Source organism: Pongo abelii, chromosome 1 (genome assembly GCF_028885655.2).
Source record: "Pongo abelii isolate AG06213 chromosome 1, NHGRI_mPonAbe1-v2.0_pri, whole genome shotgun sequence".
In the NCBI taxonomy this organism is placed as follows: domain Eukaryota; kingdom Metazoa; phylum Chordata; class Mammalia; order Primates; family Hominidae; genus Pongo; species Pongo abelii.
Window position 1 is genome coordinate 30,239,256 of NC_071985.2, and position 13,413 is coordinate 30,252,668.

The window sequence follows — 13,413 nt, forward strand, 5'->3', positions numbered from 1 at the left end:
AAACTGACAGAACTAAAGGGAGAAACAGACCAATCTACAATCATAGCTAGAGATTTTAATACCCATCCCTTGGTAACTAATAGAACAACTTAGCAAAATAATCACTAAGCATATACAGTTGGTGTAATGCTTTCAAATACCTTGAACCATTAACATTTATAGAACACAACACACAGAAATGCACAGTTAACAGTCACCAAGATAGACCATATGCAAAGCCATAAAAAGGTCCCAATGAGTATCAAAAGAAGAAAATCATACAGGATATTTTCTCTAACAATAATGAAATGAAACTAAACATCAACAGTAATAAGAATATCTAGAATAGCTCCAAATATTTGGAAACAACATGTTTCTAAATAACTCATGGGTTATTTAGGACCCAGAACTTAAGGGTTATTTAGGTCCCATGGGGTTATATAGGTCCCAGAACTATATTTTCCGTAACTGGCCAGAATAATACCTTCTATCCCACATGCCCTTCTTACAGTGTAACTCTGTCTCACATTTCATTAAGAAACAGAAGTCTATGTTTTCTCTGCTTGATTCTAAGCAGTCTTTTAACTAACGAGGGAAGAGTACTATGTTACTGTTAACACTAGGTCTTTAGGTCTGGTTCTCTTTAGACACTTGCTCTTGGAATCCAGCCTCCATGCTGCCAGGAAGCCCAAGACACTACATGGTGAGGTCTCACATAGGTGTTACATTAATAAGACCAAAGGAAGGTCCCAGTTAATATCCAGCATTATGCCATATATGTGAGTGAGCCTTCAGATGATTCCAGTTCCTAGCAATCACATGACGAGTCATCACCAGTCTTCGAGTTTTCCCACAGGAGAGGCCCCAGATCAAGTCATAACCACTGTCCCCCTTCTGAATTCTTAGCCCACAAAATTTGTGAACATAACAAAACTATTATTATTTGGGGTGGTCTGTTATACAAGTACAGCAATGGGACCATGAAGATTTGAAAACATTTCAACATAAATAAAAAGAGAGAAAAAAATTAGTGGAACTTAGCTAAAGTAATGATTAGTGAGAAATGTATAGATTTAATGTAAATAGAAGAAAATAAGAAATATAAGAATAGATATAAATGAAATACAAAGCAAATAAGAGAGAAAATAAGAAAGCCAAAGCTGGTTCTATAAAAGATTAATAAAATTGGCAACCTCTTGGTAAGATGAACCATGAAAAAAAAGAGAAAATATACAAATTATTACCAGTAATGAAATAAAAGTTATCAACACATCATAAAAGCATTAAAAGGAAATATCATGAACATCTTTGTGTCAATAAATTTGACAAATCAGAAAAAAGATACAAATTTCATGAGAAACACAAATTATCAAAACTGGCCTAAAAATAAATATAAAATCTGAATATCCTGGTTCTATGAAAGAAATTGAATTCATTATCAAAACCTTCATACAAGGAAATCTCAGGTCCAGGTAATTTCAATAGTGAATTTTATCAAATATTTAAGGAAGAAATAACATAAACTCAGACACAGAGAAGGGAATCCTTCCCAATGCTTTTAAGAGACTAGCATAACCCTGATGATAAAGTTTTTCAAAGGTTATTAAAGAAAATCACAGAACAATATTCCTCATGAACACAGACATAAAATTCTTTACCAAAGTATTAGCAAAACAAATTTAGATACATATAAAAAGGATAATACATTACAAAAGGGTTTATCCCAGGAATGTAATGCTGGTTTAAGACTTGGAAATCCATTAATGTAATTCACTGTGTTAACAAAATGAAAAATAAAAACCATGACTATTTCAAAGGACACAGAAAAGCATTTGATAAATTCACAAAGAAACCTCTCAGCTAATTAGGCAAAGAAATGTCCTCGATATTAAAAAAAGGCATATATACAAAAAAACCCTAGAACTAACATCACACTTAACAGTGAAATACTGAACACTTCCCCTCTAAGATTACACAGGAAGGAAGTACTCACTTCTATTTAACATTGTACTAGAAGTTCAAACAAGTTCAAAAAAGCAAGACAATGAAATAAAATGCATACACAAAATTCATAAGGAATATACTAAATAAGTACTAGAAATAAGTGAATTTAGAAAGATAGCAGGATACAAGGACAAAATAAAAAATTAAAATTTATTTCTCTGTACTAGCAACAATTTGAAAATTAAATTTTTTAAAATTCCATTTACAATAACATGAAGAAACAGAATACTTGTAAATAAATTTAGCAAAAGACTTCTACACTAAAAACTCCAAATTGCCTCTGAGAGAAATTAATAAAGACCTAAGTAAATGGTGAGACATACCATGTGTATGTATTAGAAGGCATCTATTTTCTCTAAATCAAACTAGATTCCATGCAATTTCAATCAAAATCCAAACAGGTGTTTTGTAAAATTGAAGAGCAGGTTCTAAAATTTACACGTAAATGCAAGTGACATAGAATGAGCAACACATACACCTCTTGGTTTCAAAATTTTTTATACAGCTGTGATAATTACAACAATTTTGTACTACTGTAAGATTAGACCAACAGACCAATGGAATAGAGTCTAGATAAGAATTCAAATTATGCTCACAAAAAGACTTGTAACAAGAATATTTATGGTAGCATTATTCACTAGATCTCAAAACTGGAAATGATCCAAACATGCAACAACAGTAGATAAATAAACAAATTGTGTTACATTTATATAATACCTACTCACAATTTTAAAAATTGAACTATTGATACACACATACAGATGAATCCCAAAAATACCAAGTTGAATAAAAGAAGCCAGACACAAGATTCCATTAAATCATTCATTAAATGACTCAATTTAACTGAAATACAAGAACAAGCCAAACTATGCTATAGTAATAGATATCCAAACAATAATACATGAGATGGGAATTGACTTGAAAGAAGCACGAGGAAACTTTCTGGGGTGATGAGAATATTCTCCAACTTAATTGAGGTAAATAGGTGCATAATTTTGCCAAAATTCTCTGTACTATAATTTATCAAAATTAACTATGCACATACAATTTTTGTATTTCACTGTAAATTTTAAAGAAACATGTTAGAACATAGTCCACAAGATGTCATTAAGAATGTGAAGATGCAAACCACAAAGAGAAGGTATTTGTATTCATATATCCAACAACAATAATAAACTGTATCCAAAAAACTACAGAACTCCAACAAATCAATAGAAAAAGATGACCAAATAAAAGAATGGGCAAATAATCTGAGTGGGCATTTCTTTTGAGGATATTTAAATGCTCAATAAGCATATAAAACAGTGTGCAACATCATTAGTATTAAAGAAATATTAATTAAAAGCACAAAAAGATACCATTACACATCTACTGGTTTGGCTAAAATTAAAAAGACAATGGAAAGTGTTCAGGAGGATGTGAGACAAATGGGAATCTTGAATACTGCTGGTGAGGCTGTCAATTGTTACAGCCTCTCTGGAAATATGCTTGGCATTGTGTACCAAAGTTAATAAAGCTTAACCTGCTTTTATACATTTCATTTTCACTCATTTCTATAAATACTGGCTTGGGTAAAGCCACATAATAGTAAGCATCACTTCCATGTAATGAGAGATTAGATACATTCTAGGACAAAACTGGCCAACTAACAGGCAGGTAAACCCTGAATATCATTTACATGCCATCAATGGAATGATTTTACAAGCCAAGTGACATCTTCACTATACCCTATAGGAATAACATAGTCAATGAAATATCCATAGTACAGAAAAACTTATGGGTTTACAAGTGGTGAAAGAAAAGAAAACAGGAGAGAGAATAAATACCAGAAATGTGGACAATATCGGAAAGTATGTAGCAACATGTTAAAGCATGAAACCTTGATAAATTTTTAAAAAGGTTATTAAAATTCATTTTTATCCTGTACCAATCACATTAAAAAGAGTGAGAGTTAAGGAAGGCACGTATCTATCACAGGCCTCCTTTTGATGTCACCGGAAAGGTAGCAAGCAAGGTAGATGACACCAGAATCTCTCTTATTAGCAGCACAAAAAACACTGCCATAATAGATGGAAGGTAGCAACTATCCTTAAAACCCCAAATGAAGTCATATTATGCTACAAAAGCAACGACAATAAATCTATGCCCAAACTGCTTGCCTAAACAAGGTAATGTGTTAGGAACATCAGTCAGAAGTCTTAAAACAGCAAAGTACACCATGAATGCCAGAGCATTCTAATAAAATACTATCAAACAGCATTCTGAAGTTTGGAAACCAGTTAAAAGCTACAGGCTTAATGATACCGCAGTGCTCCTCAATTTGAGACTCATTAGTTAAAAGTGGCCCATAATCTTGTGCTCACTCAATTAATCTATTACAGGGTCAAGTCCTAGGACAAGTAATTGCAACCCCTTATGAACAACAATTCTTAGGTTATTTACCACAACAAAATACACTTTTTAAAACCTCACACATGCATAAACTATTACACAATTAAAATGTTAGTATTATATATAAATACCCACAATTACTCATTCCTATTACACTATTTTAAATTATAACAACAAGCAAATACCGCAAGATATTTATTCGATATTCACTAAACATCTTCTATTTGTCAGGTTCTATGCTAAGTGCTTAGAGATACTGTATCCCTCAGTGTCTGTAGGGATACGGAAGTAAGTATCATATAAACTGCTCTAGAAAATTAAGTCTAGCACAAGGTAGGAAAAAAATCAGCTAATTATAATATATACCAAGAGTCAACTATGTTTGTTCTGAAATTTGTTTATGCCAGTTTCATTTTCTATTGCAATTAAATAATTTAATATTCAAAGTAATGTGTTGGAAATCTTCTATGTTTTGCTACTAATAAGTGAAAATTTGAGCAAACCAATGAGTATTGTACGCATAAGTAAAAATGATGACTTGATCTAGAACAGTGGCTCCCAATATATTGTATATGGGAACTCCTCTTTAAGTTCTGAAACTAAGCTGTAGAAAATGGCAGCCCCTAACCACATAAGGTTATGAAGCACGTAAATGTAGCCAGGGCAACTTGAGGAACCTAATTTTTACTACTATTTAATTTAAGTGTAATTAGTTAGCATCAGAAGTAAGATGTGTCATACATGTAAAATATGCCAATTTTCAAAAATTTAGTGTGAAAATATAAAATATCACTTTAATAATTTTATACCGATTACATTTTGAATATTTTGAATATACTGGGTTAAATAAAATATATTATTAAAATTAATTTTACATATTTCTTCCTTTTTATAATGTGGTATCAAGAAAATTTAAATTTGTATGTAGCTCATATTACATTTCCATTGGTGAGTATGGTCTAAAACGTCTGATGATCTGTTCAAATAGCTATTGATTATAAAACTGTTTAACAAAAAGTTACTATGAAGCTGGTCCAATGATTTCATATTTTACTAAATCACAACAGCACCCACAAATAATGCTTAGTGCACATGGAGATTTTTGGATTTTCTGAAATATCTCTGGCCTAAAGTTTGAGAAATACTGTCTAGAATTCCTATCACAATTGGTAATGACATGAAATTCTTAAGATAAAAAATATTAATTCCTAGAATAAGGTTTTCAGTGGTCTTATGATTAATCAGACAACTGCATTTATTTCTTAGGCAGAAATGAACTTATCTTTCATCCCTGCAGAAATACCACTATGTTTCTTCCTTCCAACTTCAACTATCCTAAAAATCAGTAACAACAAGCTTTTTTGACATTTTCAAAGACATGCAATTTATAGCACAAAAATAACCTCTGGAGATTGGGTCTTTTAACTACATCACCAAACTTTTAAACTCTACTAAAATTACATTTAAATAATAACTCCTTTGAGTCTTCAGTCTTACATTATCATTTTGTTCTCCTGTTTTCAATTCTGTCAATTAAAGTAAGTAAATTCTTATTAGTACATATAAAAACGACCTTGAAGTTCTGGTTTTATTTCTCCTTAATACTAAGTTAATGGAAATATAAAGCAAGGCATTTGCATAGTATGCCTGATAAGAAAAAAGTCAAGAACAGGCCAGGCGCAGTGCCTCATGCCTGTAATTCCAGCACTTTTTGAGAGGCCGAGGTGAGTGGATCACCTCAGGTCAACAGTTCCAGACCAGTCTAGCCAACATGGCAAAACCTTGTCTTTAAAATTAGCTGGGCGTGGTGTCACACGCCTGTATTCTCAGCTATTCAGGAGGCTGAGGCAGGAGAATCCTTTGAACTCGGGAGGCAAAGGCTGCAGTGGGCCAAGACTGCACCACTGCACTCCAGCCTAGGCAACAGAGTGAGACTCTGTCTAAAAAAAAAAAAACAGAAAAGAAAAAGAAATAAAAAAAATCAAGAACAGATTACGAGAAAAATCAGATTGGGGCGTAGCTCCACACATTTCACTTAACCAAAAAAAAAAATCCCAATCCCTGATTTACGGCATGAGTTCCGAATAAAAGACTATGCAGATGTTAATTTAATATTTACAAAGAGCAGTTTGACCTCAAAACTATAGCAGTTTTATTACTGTGAATTTTTTGCACACACCTACAGGTTATATAACCTAAATATTTATTAAGTAGTCAATTCCATCTTCCTATTCTGGTTTACTGATTAAAAAAGCATAACGTTGTTTCTTAATAATCCTTTTAAATGTGGAAAGAATGCCATAAAACCCTTTCCCAGAGATTATGAACTCTGGCTTAACTAAATTATTAGAAAGATTATACTTGTTGGAGTTATTAAGTTTCCTTTCGGGGTGAATGTAGGGGAGAAGTATGAAAGTTGAGCAATCTGCAGGGCAAGAGGAAGCAGAGTTACATAAGCCATGCTTGGGACACAGTTTAAATTCAGAGCTTTAGGGAATGCTTTACAGAAAGGGAATAAATTACTCACCTGGCAAAACTTGGTCCAACAGTGTAACTGCAATAAAAAATACATTCTGGGGACAAAGTACTCTAAATTAAAGCATCTTAAATACAAAGTTAAGCTTAAAGAACACCTAGCTGGCACATCTCTTTATATATATTTTATGCCACAGAGTTATATTGACAAGTGAGATAAATTACTGCATACCTGGGAGGAGCTGTTGGATAAATAATTTTTATGTGCTGGAATGTTAAATCTTGATTTAAAACCTGCTTGATCCACATTCGTAATCCTTGTCCAGAATCACCTGATGAATCACAAAATCTAGATTAAAATAAATATTTTAGTAATACAATGCATTTCAAAGCAGTCTAAAACTTTTATGTCACACAGAGGATGGAATAAGGGATTTAAAAAAGCTCCATACATCATAATAACCATATAGAAACTGACTTACTAATATGAATTAACTAACTAGGTCTCAATAACTAGCAATAATTTTGATTATTTTACTCCTGGCTTCACCATTGATTACTCTGAAGATCTTGTTTAAGCTTAAGTTTTAAGTTACCTAATTTGTTTAGTGGGTAGTACAGGAATAAATAAATAAATAGATTTTTCTAAAAAAAAATTATTTCTGTATTTATATGTGACTTTTAATAGTCATTTCTTATCTTATTCTTAATAGTAATAAATTCCTAAAGTGATTGTTAAACTTCTGTAGTTAGAAGAACCTAATATAATTTTCTTGGTTAAAAAAAGGCCAAAATGTGTATTCAGTGTAATTTTATTTTTAACTTGAAGAAATCATAATTTAATTTTGACAACATGTTTACATGACCTAAAAGAATTATCTACTACAAAGCTGGTAAGTAATAAAAAGCCATACAAATATTAATGTATATGTATTTACAGAAAAAATGGAAAGAAATGTAAGTCCATCTTATGGAGTCCTGAGGAGGAAATTAAGAGGTCACAACTTTAATTTTTTAATCAATTAACTCATTAAGATACCAGTTCAAAAACTGCCTATTGAATCCCTATTAATGTGTCAAGCACTGTGTTCACTGCTAGAGAGGCAATGATGGCGGGGTGAGGGAGGAATAGAGTCCCTATTCTTATGGAGTCTGTAGCATATTGTGAAAAACAGAAATTTGTCAAAAAATCACACAAATAAATGTGAAAGGCAAATGTACTTGCTTCAAAGATGAGACACTTGGTGTTGCAAGTATTTACTTTATTCACAACTGACTGGGTTATGGAGTTCAAGAATAAATGCACTAGCCTATAAACTCTGTAAGAGGAAGTTTATTATGTATTTTATCTCAGTTATTTGTTCACATAGTGCCTAGAACAGGACTGACAAAAACTGGATATCCAAAGATGTTGCTGAATGGTTTGAACTAAAGTCTACAGGATGGTGAGAAGTGCAGGGCAGAAGAAAAAAGTACCCCAGGCCTAGGAAAGGGCAGGTGCCAAGATTCTGGACAAGAGGGAGCAGTATGACATGTAAGAACTGAAAAGCAGAGAATGAAAAGAGCAGTGTCTATAAAATGAGACCAGAGAAACTGTAGGAACCTGACAAATCTGTTCATGGAGAAGCCATGAATATTTCTGACAGAAAGGTTGGCATGATTCTAAAGGATCAATCTGGAAGCTGTGTCAAGACAGAATTGAAAGAGAGCAAAAGTAGATGTACAGAGATCAGTTAGGAAACTACTGTTCATGCTTAGACTACAGTGATGATGTAGATAGAAACATACTAGAGAAATTTAGGTGGTAAAATTAATAGAGATTGGCAACGGATTTGTTATAAAGGGTCAACAGTAAAAGGTTTCATGGATGACTAACTGGCTTTTGGCCGGAGTAACTGGGTGAACAATAATACTAGACACCTGCCTAGACAGGAAACATAAGCAACAGGCATACACAGGTTGAGTGTGAGGTGCCTCTTTGTAATGCATACAAGGTCTTATACCATGGGTTGATTGAGCAACTATGGACAGCTAGGGGGAGGACAAAATCCAGCCTAGGGTCCTTAAGGAGGATAAGCTAAGAATGAGTTTTACATTATTAAAGACTCCTTTCTTAAAAAGAGAGAGAAGGGAAAAACATGGGGAAGAGACCTTACATGGCCCACAAAAGCTAAAATGCTTACCTGACCTTTTGCAGAAAGTTTGCCAACCCCTGCCCAACACTACCTGGATGCCAGTACCCTCTTGGATATCCCTTCCTATTCTTCTCACTCCAGGCACACTAGCCTTACTGCTGTTCCTTGAACATGTCAAGGAACCTACCCTGGAGCCTCCGACTTGGCTTTAAAGCCAAGTCTAAGTCTAGCTGTAAAGTTTCATCTTCTGTCATCTTTGCAGTGAGGCATAACCTGACTACTTTATTTAAAATTGTAACACTGTTCCAACTTCTCATCCATGGAAGCATCCCCTTATCCTGCTTTCCTTGTTTCCATAAAACTTACTACCTTCTAATATAGTACTTATTTATTTCATTAGAACATAAGCTCCATGAGAGCAGTGATTTGTTTTTTCATTGCTGTATGATCAGAGCACAGAACAGTGCCTTACACATGGAGGCTGTGATATATTTCTTGAATGAACGGATTCATGAATGAATGTCTATCAGACAGTTAGATGAACTTGTCTAGAGCTCAAAAATAGAATCTATGAATCTCCACAGAAATTCAAAGATTCTATTTTTACCTATACACCAGTGACACAAATGGGTATCTCTAGGAGACTTCTGTGATTAGCCTAGGGAGAAAAATGTAGAGTGAAAAGACCTTGGACCAAATTTAGAGAAACCCCATCATTAATGGCCAGGTAGAGGAGGATGAGTCTGCAAAAGAAACCAGAAGGAGCAAATCAAGACAGAAGAAGAACCAGGCAGAGTTTTTTGAGAAGAAAGCTGAATGCAGATGACAGTTCACGTAAGAGGACGACTGAAAATGTCCATTATATTGAGTGACATACAGCTTGAGCTTACTGGTGACTTTACCAAGAAGCTACTCAGTCAACTTGCCAAGCCTTACTACACAAGAAGAAAGCCATAAACAAGACACATGGTTTGGGCTTTGTGGACCTACTAGCTTAGTGTGGAATACAGACATTACATTACATAATTACAAGTATGACGAACACCACAGAAAGAAGAACCAGTGTCCTATGGGAGCAAATAAGAGTGAATTAACCTGATCTGAGAGACTGAACAAAACTCATTAACCTATCATTTATTTTTATCATCTTAAAAGACGGTCTGTCTTTAGTACTTTATTAATAGAAAAGGCTCAGATTAAGTTGGCTACATACAATTTACACTCCCATATGTTCTTCTATGGCTGCTATCTCCTAGAAGAAAATCTCAAGGTTTTAAGGATTTTTATTTGAAAAAACAAAATCTGTCTTTAATAACATTTTTTCAGCCTCGAAGAGTAAGCACGCAGCTGGAAAACAACATCTATCCATTCACAATGTCCACTTTTTAAAAAGCTAGTACCTTATTCCATAGTAAAACTGTTAAAACTGGTTAACAATATGGTAAAACTGAGTGTGATAAAACAGAATTGGTTTGCCCATATTCTAATTAAGCAGAAACCAAACATCTCCTATAACATAACCACATACATTAAAGTTGAATGTAAAATCACTAGCTGCTAAAAACCTACTGGATGATAAAGACCTACTCCCAATGATAAAGATGACAAAGACCTACTCCCAATAAGGTTTTATTTACTTCAGTGGAGATTTAAATATATAGGAATCACATTATACTCGCATACTTGGCAGAATTCTTTGAATAAATTCTTGGTTCAAAGTACAAAGGAAAAAATACATACATACATGACTCTGAATTTTAGAGACATACCCTTACAGGTTATAAAAATGTAATCTGAAATTCAAAAAAGGATAGTTATTTTAAGCACAGAGTTCCAGGGGAAAAAAGAACATAGTCTGGCAGTTCTTCCTAAAGATAATGAGAATTGATTATGAGAAAGGGTACAGTGTTGGGGAATTTCTGGGTACTTAGAAATGAACACTCTTGGAGCCCTAAATAGTACTACCAGTCTCCTAGTTATTAAGAACCGCTGTCATCTTGCACACGTCACCTTCTAAATATATGCCAAGTCTTTCCCTTTAAACACTATTGGCCCTCTTCTTCCCTATCTTCAAAACAATACATCCTAGTTCAAGCTTTTTCACCTTACCCCACTAAAGCCCTGAGTTTGAGGTCGGAGAGCTTTGGGTTCTAATTCCAAATCTGCCACTACTCACAGTAACAGCTAAGAGACCTTGGCCAAGCTGCTGAACCTGTCTGGCCTCATTTTCAAAATAAAGAGAATACCTCCCACAATTGCCCTTTTCCAGGTCTCTGCCCAGTACCTTTCCAATTCCCTTCCAATCACCGTCCCTTTTAAGCCTACCCGTCTCGGCTCAAAGACCACTTTCTTCGAAAAGTCTGACAAGCTTTTCATCTTCCAAATGCCTTAATAATGCCTAACCACATTTTTTTCTCTTACAATTCACTTGGCAGGAAACCATGCACCGTCTTGTGATCTTCCATGCACTGCTGACTCAAACTAATTGGATTGTTTTTGTTTTTAACTTTAGGTAGGCCCCCTGAGGACACCGGCTGCATCTCATTTCTTTAAAAAACATTTCCTGAGAGCTTACCCTGGGCCAAGCACTGGGGGTGCAAAGGTTGACACAAGGGCCCTTACTCTCACAATCCAGTGGGAAGCTCACAATCCAGTGGGGAAGACAGACAAAAGTGATTACAGATGAGTGTTAAGAAACGATACAGCATTAAGTACACATTACTAAGGGCAGGCAGTGGAAGATATACTCCTGCCCCTGTAGTCTATCTTGGAAGTTTAATGACACAGGCGGGTAAAGGGAAAGGAAGGAAAGAGAAGCAGGAAAAAGGAAAGGGAGAGAAAGCACTCCAGCCATGGCACAGTGGCTTACAGAAAACAGATAATCTGTAAACAGTATCTAAGTTAACTGTGAATCTCAATTGTCTACATTAGTATGGGAGCCTGGAGAAAGCAATGGGCAATTAGGACTGAAAAATCACTAGTAGCTGATAATGAAAAACACTAAATAATTTCCCTCTAGCAGAAGACTTACCTTACTAACTTGCTCTGTTTAAACTTGGGGCGAGGAATGGGGAGGTGGTAAAGACTGCACTGGAGAGAATGTTGTGGGGATGGAGGGCTGGCTGAGCGGCGGGACACAAGGCCCCAAAGCGAGGGTGGTGGGCCAGTGACCGCCCGATAGAAAGAGGAAGACTAACTGGGGAGGCTAGGGGCAGGTGGTGCTGCCCGTGCATCCACAGCCGGGGCTGGCGACGGGGAAGCCACCCACTGGGTCCTATTTGGGTCCGGCGACACCTCCACTTGGGCAACACTGGGGTAACCGAGGGGAGGATGTTTCCCGAGCTGTAGAAAACCAGGACGTAAAATTGAAATCCACCTGAGCCATGCAGGAAGATCAGAGAGGCACTATGCCTCCCAGCCGGCGACACGATACAGCGTTGCAGAACCGACGCCGACGCAGCCGCCATCGCTGAGACCACTGCCAGTCATGCGGCTCCGCCCCTGCGTTGCTGCGCGGGGCCGCGCACGCAAATACGCAGGCGCGCGCGGGAGCACGCCCGGGAGCGCGCATGCGCAGCATGGCTGGCCCGCTCTCTGAGGAGTTTTCAATACTTTGGGGTCAAGTTTGAGGCAGTTGTAACTGTATTGAGTTTAGTTTTGCTAAAAATGGTATTCTACGTGTGTCAGCCTCGTATGGACTTCTGTAATGACTAATGGATATGTTTATATCCTGAGCATTTGCTGTAGAAATTTTAAATGCAATCCCAAAACTCAAGATTACCTTATTTGGAGAAATATTAGTGTTACTATGTTTAAAATTTAATAGATAGAACCATATTTTATCTTTCACTTTGGGACTCGCACAGGATGTTTGCAGCTCTTGATATACAGGGTAAGCAAAGCATATAATAATAAGTTCTCTTCATGTCTCTTATTTTTAATACATAGTTTACAAAGCAAATCTAATTTAATGAGATTCTGCTTTATATACCCATTAGAATGGCTCTTATCAAAAAAACAGAAAATAAGTATTGGTGAAGATGTGTAGAAATTAGAAACCTTGTGCATAGCTGATGGGAATGTAAAATGATGTTGCGGCAATAGAAATAATTTGGTGGTTCCTCAACAAGTTAAACATTGACTTAGCATAGGATCCAGCAGTTCCACTCCTAGGTGTATACCCAAAAGAGATGAAAGCAGGGACTCAAACAAATACTTGTACTTCAGTGTTCTGTAGCAGCATTATTCACAAGTACCAAAAGGTGGAAACAACTCAAATGTTCATCTACAGATGGAGAGATAAACAAAATGTGCTATGTACATATTGGAATGGAATATTATTCAGCCTGTAAAAAGAATGTGATTCGGATACATGCCACAACATGGATGAACCTTGAAAACATTATGCCAAGTGAAATAAGCCAGACAC

General features: G+C 35.6%; 1 protein-coding gene and 1 long non-coding RNA gene across 8 annotated transcripts in view; one reads left to right on the plus strand and one right to left on the minus strand.

Moving 5' to 3' along the window:
- The window catches only part of LYPLAL1 (lysophospholipase like 1), a 38,828-nt gene extending 26,266 nt beyond the window's left edge, over positions 1 to 12,562 (minus strand). The window contains exons 1-3 of one of the 6 annotated variants that reach the window (XM_063723449.1): positions 12,361 to 12,513; positions 7,082 to 7,181; positions 6,902 to 6,928 (exon numbers count right to left, since the gene is read on the minus strand). In XM_063723449.1, coding sequence (XP_063579519.1) covers positions 6,902 to 6,928; positions 7,082 to 7,181; positions 12,361 to 12,451 — 218 coding nt within the window. In that variant the 5' untranslated portion in view covers positions 12,452 to 12,513. 6 annotated transcript variants of the gene reach the window in all.
- The window catches only part of LOC129047939 (uncharacterized), a 215,800-nt gene continuing 214,916 nt past the window's right edge, over positions 12,530 to 13,413 (plus strand). The window contains exon 1 of one of the 2 annotated variants that reach the window (XR_008509856.2): positions 12,530 to 12,876. This is a non-coding gene — a long non-coding RNA (uncharacterized LOC129047939). The remainder of the gene's footprint in view (positions 12,877 to 13,413) is intronic. The other variant, XR_008509855.2, reaches the window with a different exon arrangement.